The sequence below is a fragment of the Enhydra lutris genome, unplaced genomic scaffold, assembly GCF_002288905.1.
Source record: "Enhydra lutris kenyoni isolate GAN:26980312 unplaced genomic scaffold, ASM228890v2 scaffoldscaffold68, whole genome shotgun sequence".
Lineage (NCBI taxonomy): Eukaryota > Metazoa > Chordata > Mammalia > Carnivora > Mustelidae > Enhydra > Enhydra lutris.
Window position 1 is genome coordinate 11,006,022 of NW_019154152.1, and position 12,901 is coordinate 11,018,922.

Below are 12,901 nucleotides of genomic sequence, written 5' to 3' on the forward strand. Positions count from 1 at the left end.
TCTTTCTTTCTTTCTTTCTTTCTTTCTTTCTTTCTTTCTTTCTTTCTTTCTTTCTTATAATCTCTGTACCTAATATTGGGGCTCAAATTCACAACCCAGAGATCAAGAGTCCAATGCTCTACTGGCTGAGCCAGCCAGGCACCTCCAGATCCCACGTTCTTGAATTTAAGGCAGCAATGGGTAGAACTAGGTTCTCAAGTCCCAGAACCCTCAGGGGTTCCTGTCCTATTAGACAAGTGGGGCACAAGTCTTGAGGAGGGGAGGTGCAGGGAAAGTAGGGTTTGGTGTCCTGGAGGGCAGGGCCAGGGAAGCCATTATGAAGGAAGGTTTTTGGGTAAGCTCCTGGTGGGATTGGATACCTGAGGGAGGGGAGGCTAGAAAGGAGCATGTCTTTAGCTCATGGGGACAGGCAACTAAGGAGGTGGGGAATAATGGAATCACTTGGTATCTAAGCCCTCGGAGATCTAATCTAATCTTGCTTAATAGGGAGATAATGAAGTCTAACAACAGAAGATGACTAGACAAAACTTAGTCCACAGGTCAGAGGCAGAGCTGAGTAAAACTCAGATGTCTGGGCTGAAGGTAGGGTCCTGGTGGGTCGTGTGACTTCCAAGGGCTGGGTAGAGGTTAGGGGCTTTAGGCTAAAGGTAAGAAGGGAGGGAGGTGAGGAGACCCACAGGGCCAAGGGCCTAGACAGAAGGGTGCTTGGGATCAGAGTCTAGGAAGTCAGGGAGAGGACTTACTTGTGCTGCCCAGGGAGACACCTAGCAGTGGCCAGGCAGGGATGGGGGTAGGGTGGGGGAGGTGGGTAGGGCCTAGCTGACCCGCTTCTGGTTGTAGTTGATGGCCAGTCGCAGCCTCGCCAGGTTGGGGATGCCTTCCTCAAAGGCCTGGCCCAGGCCCTCAGCCTCGGGTTCAGTCTTGTTGTCCTCGTCCTGGTCATTGAGCACCGCAGTGACCTCGCTCTGGTTCCGGCACATACCCAGCAGTTCAAAGCCGTAGTCCTGGCTCAGTGACTCCAGGGCAATGTACTCCGGCTGCAGAGGAACAGGTACACGTGGACCCTGGCGGACCCAGCCCCAGTAAGCCAGCCCCACCCTCCCGACAGTGGGCCTGGGCCTGCTCTGTCCTGCTGTGGGCTGGCACTTCCCCACATCTGGTGTTCCCCTGAGTCATCTGTTCCTTTCTTCTCTGCCACTACAGCCCTCATCCTTGCTATGAGGTGCCTCTTGTGTCAGCTTTGCTTCTCTGGTGCTCCCGCTGCCTCATCACTGAGTCATTACTGCCCAAACCCTCTGCCGCCTTTGCCTGTCCCTTGTACCTCCCCCTTCTAGTCCCTGTTTCCTGTCCCACTTCCCGTCCTGTTCTGCAGGCCTCCCTTGTGTTCATTTTGTTCATTTTTCTGAGCACCCACCTTACATGAGAAGCTGACCATTTTAGCAGCAGACCCGGGTAGGGCGGTTTTTGCCTCCACTTTACTCATCCTAGCCTTGGTTTGACTCAGAGCCACAATCCCAGGGTGAATCCGGGACAGAATTGCAGGAGGCAAGGCCCAAGCCCAGTACTGTCCCCCAGGTGGTGTCACATGGGGTAAGGGGCTGGAGAGTGGGATGACAGTCTCTGCTGCCTCCTTCCGTGGGGCTGCTGTGAGCATAGAGGGCAAGTCCTTCGGAAGGACCCCTCTTTTCTACTTGTGAAGTGGGGGCTCTGAGTCCTCCACAGCTCTGATGAAGCCACGCACTCTCTCCTTGGCTCCGCTGGCATGGACCCCCATCCTGCCTTCGGCCTCTCTTCCAATAGCGTTGTCTGTTTCCCCACCTAATGAATGGTGATCTTGAGAATGGGGACCACGTCTGCCTGGCACATAGGGGATGTCAGTGGGTGGGTGAGGGACTGAATGGCGTAGTGGTATTCATGCTCCTGATGAGTCCCTGCCACTGGGCCTCCCCGTTTCCCCTTCATGTTCTCCGTCCTGTGCAGGCCTCTGCACTCATGGCCATGTCTACTTTTTCTACCCAACAGCCTTTGCTTACACTGCACCCCTACTGCAAATATCCTCCTGACCCCTCTTCACTTGTATTTAAACCGCCTGGCTGTGCAGCCAGATTAATTCTGCTTCTTGCAAGGAGTCTGCCCTGAGCACAACAGCTGTAGCCTCCTGACCTCTCTTTTCTGGTTCTTGCCAGCCATATAGCATTCTGCACAGAGGCACGAAGTGAAGCTGGGCATGCTAGGAGTGACCTTCCCTGCTTGGGATTGCAAGCCTGGGGGCTCAGCACACAGTACTCAAACCTCCTGTGGGAACTCACAGGAGGTTTTCAGAAAGGACGGGTTCCACTGAAGGTCATCTCTGTCTCGCTGCTTTTCTGTGTTCTCCCTCCTCCCTTAGACCCAGGGCATCCCTTGGCTGGGGTTTGTACTGCCCGCATAAAACTAAGTGCCCCTAGAGTGATGGCTCTCTGCCATTAGAATGAGACCCCCCTTCAGGGTGGGATTCTGTAACTCCCCATCAAAGTGGAGGGTTATGCAGGTCCTGATCTCAGGGTCTTGGGATTGAGCCCCATACGGGCCCCCTGCTCAGTGGGGAATTCTGCTTCTCCCTCTCCCTTGATCCTCCTCCCCGCTTGTGCTCTGTCTCAAATAAATAAAATCTTTTTTAAAACAACAACAACAACAAAATGGAGGGTTACTGAGAATAGAACAAGGCCTCATCATCTTTGTTGTTTTCCATTCCCCAGATCCCCCACCACACCCTGCGTGTGAAAGGACAGATATGAGGGACCAAGGGCAGGAAGGAGTATGAGAAGCCGACCTTAAACTCGGGTTCCTTGCATGCAAGACGTCTGAGCTCCCGGCTAAGCTGGAAGGCAGCCAGCATGGCATCCTCACTGGCCAGCGAGAGGTGGGCCCTGCTGGCCATGCCGCGGTAGGTGTTGATGCGGGACAGGGAGAACTTCAGCAAGTCATAGCGGCGGGCATTGCTGCACTCAAGGCAGGCGCAGGAGACCGGGTGGGGCTGGGCAATGGTGTGGCCCTGCTCCATGAGCAGCTGGGCGATCTCATACAGGTCCTTCTGGCAGGCCAGGGTGAGGGGAGTGACACCAGGAGCAAAGCGCGAGCCATCGATTGATGAGTCAAAGAAGGCCAGTGAGAAGGACCTAGTATCCACTTTGGGGCCCTTCTCCCATTCCAGCTGGGCCAGCAGGCGCCGCACCGCGGCCAGCTGGTTTGTGTCCACTGCCACCAGCAGGGCCTCATGGATCTGCCGGAAGTCAAACTTGACATTGGCCAACAGCACATCAGTGATGGCCTCGTGGCCCAGCTGGATTGCCAGATTGAGAGCTTCCCTCCAGGAGCGGTCCTCAGCCTCCTCCACGTTCCTCAGGGGCCCACCGGGCCCACTGCCTGATGCTTCGACTCCCGACTCCAGCAACTGCTGCACTAGGCCCAGGCGCCCCTCCTGGATGGCGGCCAGGAGTGGAGGTGGGAACCTCAGCTTCTTGTTCACGATCTCCGTCCAGGTGGGCTGTGGCTGGATGAAGGACGGAGAGGGTGGGACCCCTGTGTGGGACCCGCCCATCTCCACTTTGCTTTGGGGCCTCCCTTGCCCTTTCACCTTTCAGCCCTCAGCCTAGACACCATACTGTTTTGCTTTTGCCCAAACACATACGAACATGTTGAAGTACACTTAATGTAGTAGATATGCTACATTTCTGAGCACTTCCCAAGTACAGCAACTCACTCATTACATTAACCCTGTGAGGCAGGAGTGATCATGCCCCTTTCAACAGGAGAGGAAACTGAGGTACAGATATGCTAAGCCACTTACATGAGATGGGGACCCAGGCAGTCTGGCTGAGGAGCTGGTGTTCTTAACTCCCCTTGATGCTACTTTGCAACTCAAATAGGAATTATTATTACTAGTTTTGGATTTCTGGAATCTTTACTAATTCAAAACACCCAAAATGTGGAATATAATAATGTAAAAAAATAAATCCATTTTGTCTTTTAAGAAGGAAAAATAACAATGCTACCACCTTTAGCTATGTATTACTCTGAAATTAATTTCTACATCAAATATACATCCTATACTCTGGTATATATGGTTTATCCAATGTAATCATCTTACATAACGACAATATGAATGTTCCCCAAAAGATTACGTCTGTGTAGGGGATAAATTTCATTTCCATATTTTCTAGGAATCAGTCACTTTGGAAACATCCTTTCATACCATAATAATAGTTTCTTGTAGAGATTTGTTAAGTTGTTAATAAATACCCCTTTTACTGAAATACTAGTATTTAGAAAATGGGTCTTATTTGAAAAAAGCATCATTTTCTTTAAAAAAAAATTGGCCTAAAACTATACAAATTTATTCTTACAGTTCTAGAGGTTAGAACTCGGAAATCAGTATCATTGGGCTAGAAAGTCAAGGTGTCGGCAGGACAGGGTAGCTCTAAGGGAGAATCCGATTCCAGCTTCTAGAGCTATGTTCCACACATTCCTTCGTTTATGGCCACCTTCTCCATCTTAAACACCAGCAGCACTGAAGATTACAAACGTTTCCTTAGTCACCATTTTATTGTATAGATTCTTAGGTGAGGAAGGGCCAGGTCTGGGTCTGGCCAGGGGCCCCCTTCCTCCCTACAGCTGCCACCCTCCCAGGAACCCAACACAGTGGGCCCATGTGGGTACCCTGAGAAAGGGTAGGTTAAAGTGGTGGACAGGGCTGCATAGGGAGTCTAACGCCGTTATCTGCCCAGGACTCAGCTCCCATTTTGTTGACTTCATCTCCCAGCTGCTCATCCCTCTGAGAGTCCCAGAGCCTCTGAAAGACAGGTCCAGACATGTCCATGCAGGAGGGTCTTTGACCTGGGCTTTCCCCTCCCCTCAGCTCTATCTAGGCCTCCTAGCAGATCCTAATGCTCCTCCCCCACCAACCTTCCCTGGCTTTGTCCTCTCCTACTTTGGATGGCACCTGTACCTCAGAGCTGTCTCATCCCTCTCTTGTACCAGGCCTAGCAGCGCCCCCGCCCCCTCCACTACTCTTCTCTCTGGGCCCAGGCTTGGGGCTCCAGGGGCTCTCTTCCACCAATGAGGCAATATCCATCACCTGCATGGCAGCTAGGACGTCCTCTCTGTCCTGTGGCTGTATCAATTATGGCCAGAAATGGGAGCAGGATAAGGGAAAGTGGGAGAGCAGGCCTCTTACCGTGAGGAGGTCCATGGCTGCACCCTCCTATGCTGGTAGGGGCGGAAGGACTTAACTCCTGCTCTGTCTGCTCCCCTGACTGTGCCCAGCTTCCTTTTTCCTACCTTCAAGTTCAAAACCCCGCCCTGGGCCCTGCCTTTGCCAGGACCAGCTGCTCCTCCTCTGCCCTGTACGCTGGAGACCAGAGGAACTGGTGAGTACCACACAGCGGAAACTTCTGGGAAAGGGGAGAGGACATAGTTGCTCAAGAAAGGTGGGAATAGAACTGAGAATGTCAAAGGTGGAGCAGACCTTAGAGACCCTCTGGTCCAACTGCCTTATTGTACAGATGGGGATTGGGATTTGCCCAAGGTTCCGCAGCTGAGCCTAGACCCATTCCTTAGTCATCAACCCATCTGATGCCTTGAATGGCTCTGCAAGTAGGATGATGGGGATTTTCTGTTACTGAGGGTTAATTCTGGGTCCAAATGAAGAACTTGCTTCAAGTCACACAGTAACACTGTTACCTGATCGTACCTAGGGAGGGAACCCACACAGGGTACTGGGAGTTAAGGTCATGGGATGATGGAGGTTAGTCTCATGCTCAAAAATCACTCTTGACTTCCAAGTATATCACAAGACTTATCTGCTAGGCAGTGCTTTTATTTCACTTGGTCTCAGTTTTCCTTCCAGGAAAATGGGCACGAGGATGTGCATCACTCACTTGAGAGGAAGGCGTTCTGGATTATGTCCCAAAGCCCTAGAGAGATCACCAGTTCTACCCCAGAAGTTCCAGAGGGGAAAAGGATGGAGCTGTCTTGGGAGAACAGGGTGCCATGGTGACAGCAGCCTTGACAACTGGGAGTAGAGAGTAGGCTGGGCCCAGAGGTGCCCTCAAACAGAGTCCCGAGGGAATGAGTGCAAAGAAGGGGAGAGGACAGCTTGCCCTTATCGGCTCTTCTCAGCTGTCATGAGCTCCACTCCCCAGTGTTAGTCACAGAGGGCAGGGGGATCAAAACCACAGCACCTCATGGCTCACGTCTGAGGAGTCTCCCCACACATGCTGGCATGTTCTTCTACTTCTCCTGCTGAGAAGTACAACTGGCAGAGAGGGCACTGGACCCAGGAAGCAGGTGGTGAGCTCTCTGGGGAGGATGCCCACAGTACGGACTGCGACGAAGATGGTGATGAGGAGGGAGAGGCTGGCTGAGGTGGGGAAATCTCTCCACAGGTGGCAGCGTGCTGGGGAAGAACCTCAACACTGAAGGAGCCTAAGGGGGAGAGAAGGAGGTTAGCAAAGTCGGGCCAGCTCCCAGGCACGATGCCACCCCAGTGCAGCTGTTTCTGTGGGAAAATTTGTTCTGGCTCGATATCCTACACCAGACACTGTCTGGTCATGAATCGGCCAAACATTTATCAAGGGTTTCCTATAGGCCTTACACTGTGCCAGAAGCTGGGGGGCGGAAACCTAGACCTCTCCTTCTGGACTGTAGAGTTCAGGTGTAAAGATAAACTATGGCCACAAGTGACTGTGATACAACACAGAAGTGAGAAGGGCTAAGTGTAAGGCAATCTGAGAACACCGCTGGTCCAGCTGGGAAAGATGAGCCGACAAGATCAGAGAAGACCTGGTAAACAAGAACCATCTGAATAGGGACTTAGAGAATTGGGACACGGGGGAAAGAGGTGGGAAGGAAATGCTAGGCCCTCTCTGACAGTATTACCTATTGCTTTGTTTCATAATTCCCCTGGGGACAGGGCCCGTGTCCCTTCCTCAGCTCAGTCAGTATAATATAAGCATGTACTCCAAACCGACTTGTATGTAACTGTGGAGAAGACTGGGTTCCAAGCTCGAATGTTCCCTGGCAGTGTTCCCAGGTCTCCTAGTCCTCCTGCAATTAGTAGTCCCACAATAACCCCTGGGCCCCAGCAGCTCACCTGCACAAATGGGGCACAGGGCAGTATCCTGGACCCCACTGCTTTGGGCCTGGCGTCGGTGGTATTCTCTTTGCCCTGCTTTTGCCATCCCCCGCTGGTTGGGCCGTGAGTTCGAGCTGGATAAAGGCCTGTAAGAAAGAACAGTTAAAGACCAGCTATTAGTAAGAGGCTACAAGGGCTGAAGGAGCCTTGAGTTTGGATGGAAGAGTGTGGACTCTTTTCTTGATGTGGAGCCAGAAGCCCTGGCTGGAGTCCTGGTTTTCCCACTTGATGCATCCAACCTCAGGGAAGTCATTTAACCTTGAACATCTGAGAACAGAAGTTCTATTATTGCTTTCAGGTTTTTGAAATGATTTTTTATTGAGATATAATGCATATCCAATAAAATTCATCCTATTAAAATATACTATTCAACAGGTTTAGGATATTCACAAGGTTGTGTAACTACCGTGACTATCTAATTCCAGAACACTTTTATCACCCCAAAAGGAAATCCTAAACCCATTAGTAGTCACTACCCCCACCTCTCTTCCGCCTCAGATCCTCGAAACCACTAATCTACTTTCTGTCTCTATGGACTGACTGTTGTCACTTAGCTTGTTTCAAGATGCATCCATATTGGGGCTTGCATCAGTACTTCATTCTTTTTTCATGGGTGAACAATATTCTATGGTGGGAATAGACACATCTTGTTTATCTGATCATCAGCTGATGGACACTTGAACTGTTTAGACTTTCAGCGATCATGAATAATGCTGCTATGAGCCTTTGTCTATATGTTTTTGTGTGAACCCCTATTATCAGTTCTTTTTTTTTTTAAGATTTTATTTATTTATTTGAGACAGAGAGAGAGAAGTACAAGTGGGGGAGGGGAAAGGCAGAGGGAGAGGGAGAAGCAAGGCTCCCCACTGAGCAGGGAGCCTGACTCAAGGCTCAATCCCAGGACCCTGAGATCATGACCTGAGCCAAAGGCAGATGCTGAACCGACTGAGCCACCCAGGCGCCCCTGTTATCAGTTTTTGGGGTCTATTCCTAGGAATGGAATTATTGCATCATACGGTAACACTATGTTTAGCTTTTTGATGAACTGCCGGACTGTTTATCAGGATGATTATAATATTTTACATCTTCATCAGCAGTGTATGAGAGTTCCAATTTCTCCACATCTTTGCCAACATTTGTTATTGTCTTTTTTTTTTTTTAATTTTAATTTTTAAAGTAAGATCTACAACCCACATGGGGCTTGAGCTCATGACCTAGAGATCAAGAGTTGCATGGTCTACTGACTGAGCCAGCCAGGTGCCCCTGCTATTCTCTTTTTCATTACAGCTATCGTACTGGGTGTGATCACTGTGGTTTTGATGTACTTTTCTCTGATGGCTAATGATATTAAGCATTCTTTTCATGTGCTTATTGGCCATTCCTATATCTTCTTTGGAGAAAAGTCTATTCAGATCTTTTGTTCATTAAAAATTAGGTTTTCTTTTTATTGTTAAGTTGTAAGCATTCTCTATGTAGTCTAGAAACAAGTTCATTATTAAATATGATATGCAAATATTTTCTCACATATTATGTGGGTTCTTTTTATTTTCTTGACAGTGTTCTTTGAAACATAAAAAGATTTCGAGTTTAATGAAGTCCATGAGATACAATGTACTTATATTCAGATTCTAATTCACCAAAGAGCTCCCTCCTTATTTAACTGGCAACAAGTGGACAAGGACATCTTTTCTCTATTTACACTTTAGGTCCAGACCCTGAGATCAACATACAGACACAAGGGTGCTCTGACCCAACTAAGACACAAGTGGGGGAAGAATGACAGGTGTAGAAGGGCAATAAGGTTTGGGGAGGTGATCTGGGTCTTTCAGGCTGACCTACTCACCTGCAGGCTTGTACTTTCCATCTCTTTGTCCTGCCCACATGATTCTCTGAGTTCTGCTCCTCTGGTCTGAGCTCTGTGTTAGAAGTACACATTAAATCTAGCATATTAACAAAAAGGCCTCATATATGATGTTCCTTCTTGTTTTTTTCTTTTAAGACTTTATTTATTTATTTGAGGGAAGGATAGAGAGCATGAGCAGGAGGAAAGGGGCAGAGGAGAGGGAGAAGCAGGCTCCCCACTGAGCAGGGAGCCCAACATGGGGCTCGATCCCAGGACCCTGGGATCATGACCTGAGCTGAAGGCAGGTGCGGAACCAACTGAGCCATCCAGGCGTCCCACGCTTTGCCTTTGAAATACTTATCACAGTATTAGACTTGAAGTTTTAGACTTACTTTTATGGCATGGAGAAGTCTCTCAGTTAGGGTAAGAGCACTGCTATTTTATTTACTGTGGCATCCCTGATACCTAGCATGGAGCCTTGCACATAGAGATGTTCAATAAATATCTATCAAATGAGTGGCAAAAAACCCCAGCAACAACCATTTGTCTAGCCATTCAGAACTTCCAAAACACTTTATATAGGATTTAATATTTTTGAAGGTGCTTTCATAGCTCCAGTGCCCTGACTGGGTGACCCCGAAAGGTTAGTTCCCATTTTCTGTCTCTTAAAATAATAAACTACCTCCTTCCTCATGTGGTAGACAGCTTCTGAAATGACTCCTATTGATTCCTCCTCCCACTGAATTTAGGCAGAATCTAACAACTTGCTTTGAATGAAGAGAATATGGCAAAAGTGATGGGCTGCCACTCCTGTAATCAGGTTCTAAAAGACTGACTTCTTTCTTTTTACTTTTTTTTTTAAAGCTTATTTATTTTTTAGTAATCTCTATGCCCAACATGAGGCTCAAACTCAAACCCTGAGATTAAGAGTCTTATGCTATTCTGACCAAGACAGCCAGGCGACCCAGACTGACTGACTTCTTGCTAGCACTCTCTCTCTTGCTCTCTAGTTTATGCACTCTGATGAAGCCAGCTTCACTATGAGATGCTCCAGGGAGAGGCTCCCATGGTTAAGAAAGTGAGGGAAGCCTTAGTCCAACAGCCAATGAGGAACTGGTTCCTACTATAAGCACCATGGCAATAGCTGGGGAGCAGATCATTTCCAGCGGAGCCTTGCCGTGACTGTAGCTTTGGGTCAGATCTGGACCCAGAGGATGCTGGTAAGCCAGGTCCAGATTCTTAACTATGAGAAATTGCAAAATCATAAATACTGTTGTAAGCTACCAAATTGTGGGGAAATTTGTTTATGCAACCATAGGTGACCAATGTACCCTATTTCTGCAATGAGACAACATACTTATTATTTCAGTAATTTATTCAGTTCTTTAAAATGACAGATAAATTGTTTCCTTTTAAAAAAATTTTCCCAATGAAGCAATGAGTGAAACCAAAGGTTTTCAATGAGAAAGCTACATGTTCTCTCTTTTGTTGTCTAGACCAGGTAAAACCAAGAACCGCGGGGTTCAAATCCTGGATTTGCCACTTATTAGCTGTGTGACTCAGAATATCGAAACTTTCTGAACCTCAGATTCTTCTATAAAATGAGTGTAACTGTAACAGTATCTACTTCATAAGTTTGTTATGAACATTAAATAGTTAAGTAATAGGTAAGTAACTATTATAAAACATAAACTATATTTATAAACTATAAATAGTTAAGTAATAGTTAAGTTAGTAAAAGTGCCTTAGCAATGTCTGGTGCAAAGTAGGAGCTCTGACGTGTTTAATCCTTTCTTCCTCTGTGATAAAACAGTGCTATTCCCTTACTTTATTTCCCCCATTAAACTCCATACACCACCACCCTGACCTAACCGTCCTACCAAAGTGATCACAAAACATTAATACTGCAAGAGGCCAATACACTATGTGGTTTAATTCCTTCACTTTGAAGATGAGGGAATTAAGGCCCGAAGACATAAGGATTTCTGATTTCGAGGCCAATACTACACAATATTTGATTTCTCTTCCGGTAACAACACACTGACAACTGTCTGTTCTCCCACATGAAGTCCCATTGGTAAGGCATCCTTGTATAGCAGTGGTGGATTCTGGGAGAAAGGATGGTGCTAGAGAGAGTGAGGACCCAAAGGCAGGTGGTGGGACTCACCTGTGCTGGCTGGCTGACTAGGACCTGGTTCTGAAGGGCTGGTTCTCCTGCTTGCCATGCTTGTGGGGGGGAACCTCCGGGCAGCTGAAAGCACCATTCGGGCTGAACGGCCCAAAGGCCCTGGCTGCAGCTGCTTTAGGATATTCTTAAGCTCTGAAATTTCCTTGGTGCTCCTGCAGGGACACAGACATCACTCGGTTTCATTAGGAACAGAGACCCCATTCTGCTCCCTCAAGTCAGTGGCATCTAACCAAGAAAGCCAGTTTGATATACGGATAGGGTTAGGTCTACAGGATGTGATCAAGTGGGGAGAAAGCAGGAAGTGAGTGCCTGTGAGTGACTCGGTAGCTTTTCTTTTTTTCAGGAGAAAGAACTGAGAAGTGGACAAGAGACCTCCATTCTGGTAGCTACGTACGTTTGGGGATCTGGGAAGAAAGTCCTCCGAATGGAAGGATTAGCCAGCCAGGGGCTGGGACTAGACTCCTGAGCATCAGAGCCCTGAGAAGAAAATGGAGAAGTATGAACTACAGACATTCACCACCAGGGGGCACTGCCACCTAGTACCAGGGATAGTCCCAAACCTGAGGGCTTCCGCTTAACAAGTATGTATATTCGGCATAACTTTATGTGGTACATTTGCTTGTGAGCGCACGCTCTCCCAGCTGCAAGATACGAGATTCAGTAATTTTGTATACTTAGTTTCCCAATGCTAAGGATTTAGTTATAATCCTGAAAGATCAAATATATGCTGTCGGGAAAAATGGGGCCATGGGACTGATAATCATGTGCAAACTTTTGAAAGCATACATATATATGCTTTCAAAATATAAATAATATATAATATATAATATAATATAAATATATATATATGCAGCTTCAATCTGTGCATATGTAAAATTGATTCCTGTAGGTACAAAATTCAAACCACTTATCTCTATACACCTATGTGAGAGAAACTAAGTATACCCATATGTTTGTCTATATTGAAAGTTCTCTTTTGAACTATTTGGGGACATTCTTATCATTTTTCTTTTCTAAATATTATGTAGTAATATTGTTCAATTTCCAGTATGATTTCTTTTGTGAACTATTTTGTTCACCTGCAACTACAAACCTACCAATTTGGCCACCATTTCTAGTCACTGATAGAAAGATATGTGTATGTATGTATGCGTATATGCGTATATAGATACAAGTATTAGCCTAGCCACTAGCACTAGCCACTATATGTAACTATCCCAGGCATTTCATAAACCTCTCTACTTCAATGTCTACATGTGATAATCACACAACAGATCATTTCTACATAGATTTGATTTATGTGGTATGTGCCACAGTTTCTATCTTGTCAATATTCAATTTATCTCTGTCAATTCATCTGTACCTATTTCCTTTTTGTTCCAAATTTCCTTTTTCCCTTGAATTTAAAAGAACTAAAGATTTTTCTTTAATTTGCAGCTCAGATACTTCTATCACAGATTCTTTTTAATCTTTTTAAATTAATAAGGTAATTAGTTAATTAGTTTTTAACTAGGCTCCCTGCCTACCATGGAGCCCAATGTGGGTTTAATTCCTATATTCCTAATTCCTATATTATCTCCATGACCTTGAGATCCAGACCTGAGCTGAAATCAAGAGTCCAACGCTTAACTGACTGAGCCACCCAGGTGCCCCTATCACAGATTCTTTTAAAAGTAAACATCTAAAAAAAAAAAAA

General features: G+C 46.9%; 1 protein-coding gene across 1 annotated transcript in view; it reads right to left on the reverse strand.

Moving 5' to 3' along the window:
- Positions 1 to 12,901, reverse strand: part of LOC111159648 (short transient receptor potential channel 2-like) — a 40,121-nt gene that overhangs the window by 14,763 nt on the left and 12,457 nt on the right. Inside the window, exons 6-13 of the mRNA XM_022522203.1 lie at positions 11,600 to 11,682; positions 11,185 to 11,357; positions 9,018 to 9,090; positions 7,133 to 7,260; positions 6,357 to 6,465; positions 5,407 to 5,432; positions 2,813 to 3,561; positions 825 to 1,037 (exon numbers count right to left, since the gene is read on the reverse strand). Coding sequence (XP_022377911.1) covers positions 825 to 1,037; positions 2,813 to 3,561; positions 5,407 to 5,432; positions 6,357 to 6,465; positions 7,133 to 7,260; positions 9,018 to 9,090; positions 11,185 to 11,357; positions 11,600 to 11,682 — 1,554 coding nt within the window. The remainder of the gene's footprint in view (positions 1 to 824; positions 1,038 to 2,812; positions 3,562 to 5,406; positions 5,433 to 6,356; positions 6,466 to 7,132; positions 7,261 to 9,017; positions 9,091 to 11,184; positions 11,358 to 11,599; positions 11,683 to 12,901) is intronic.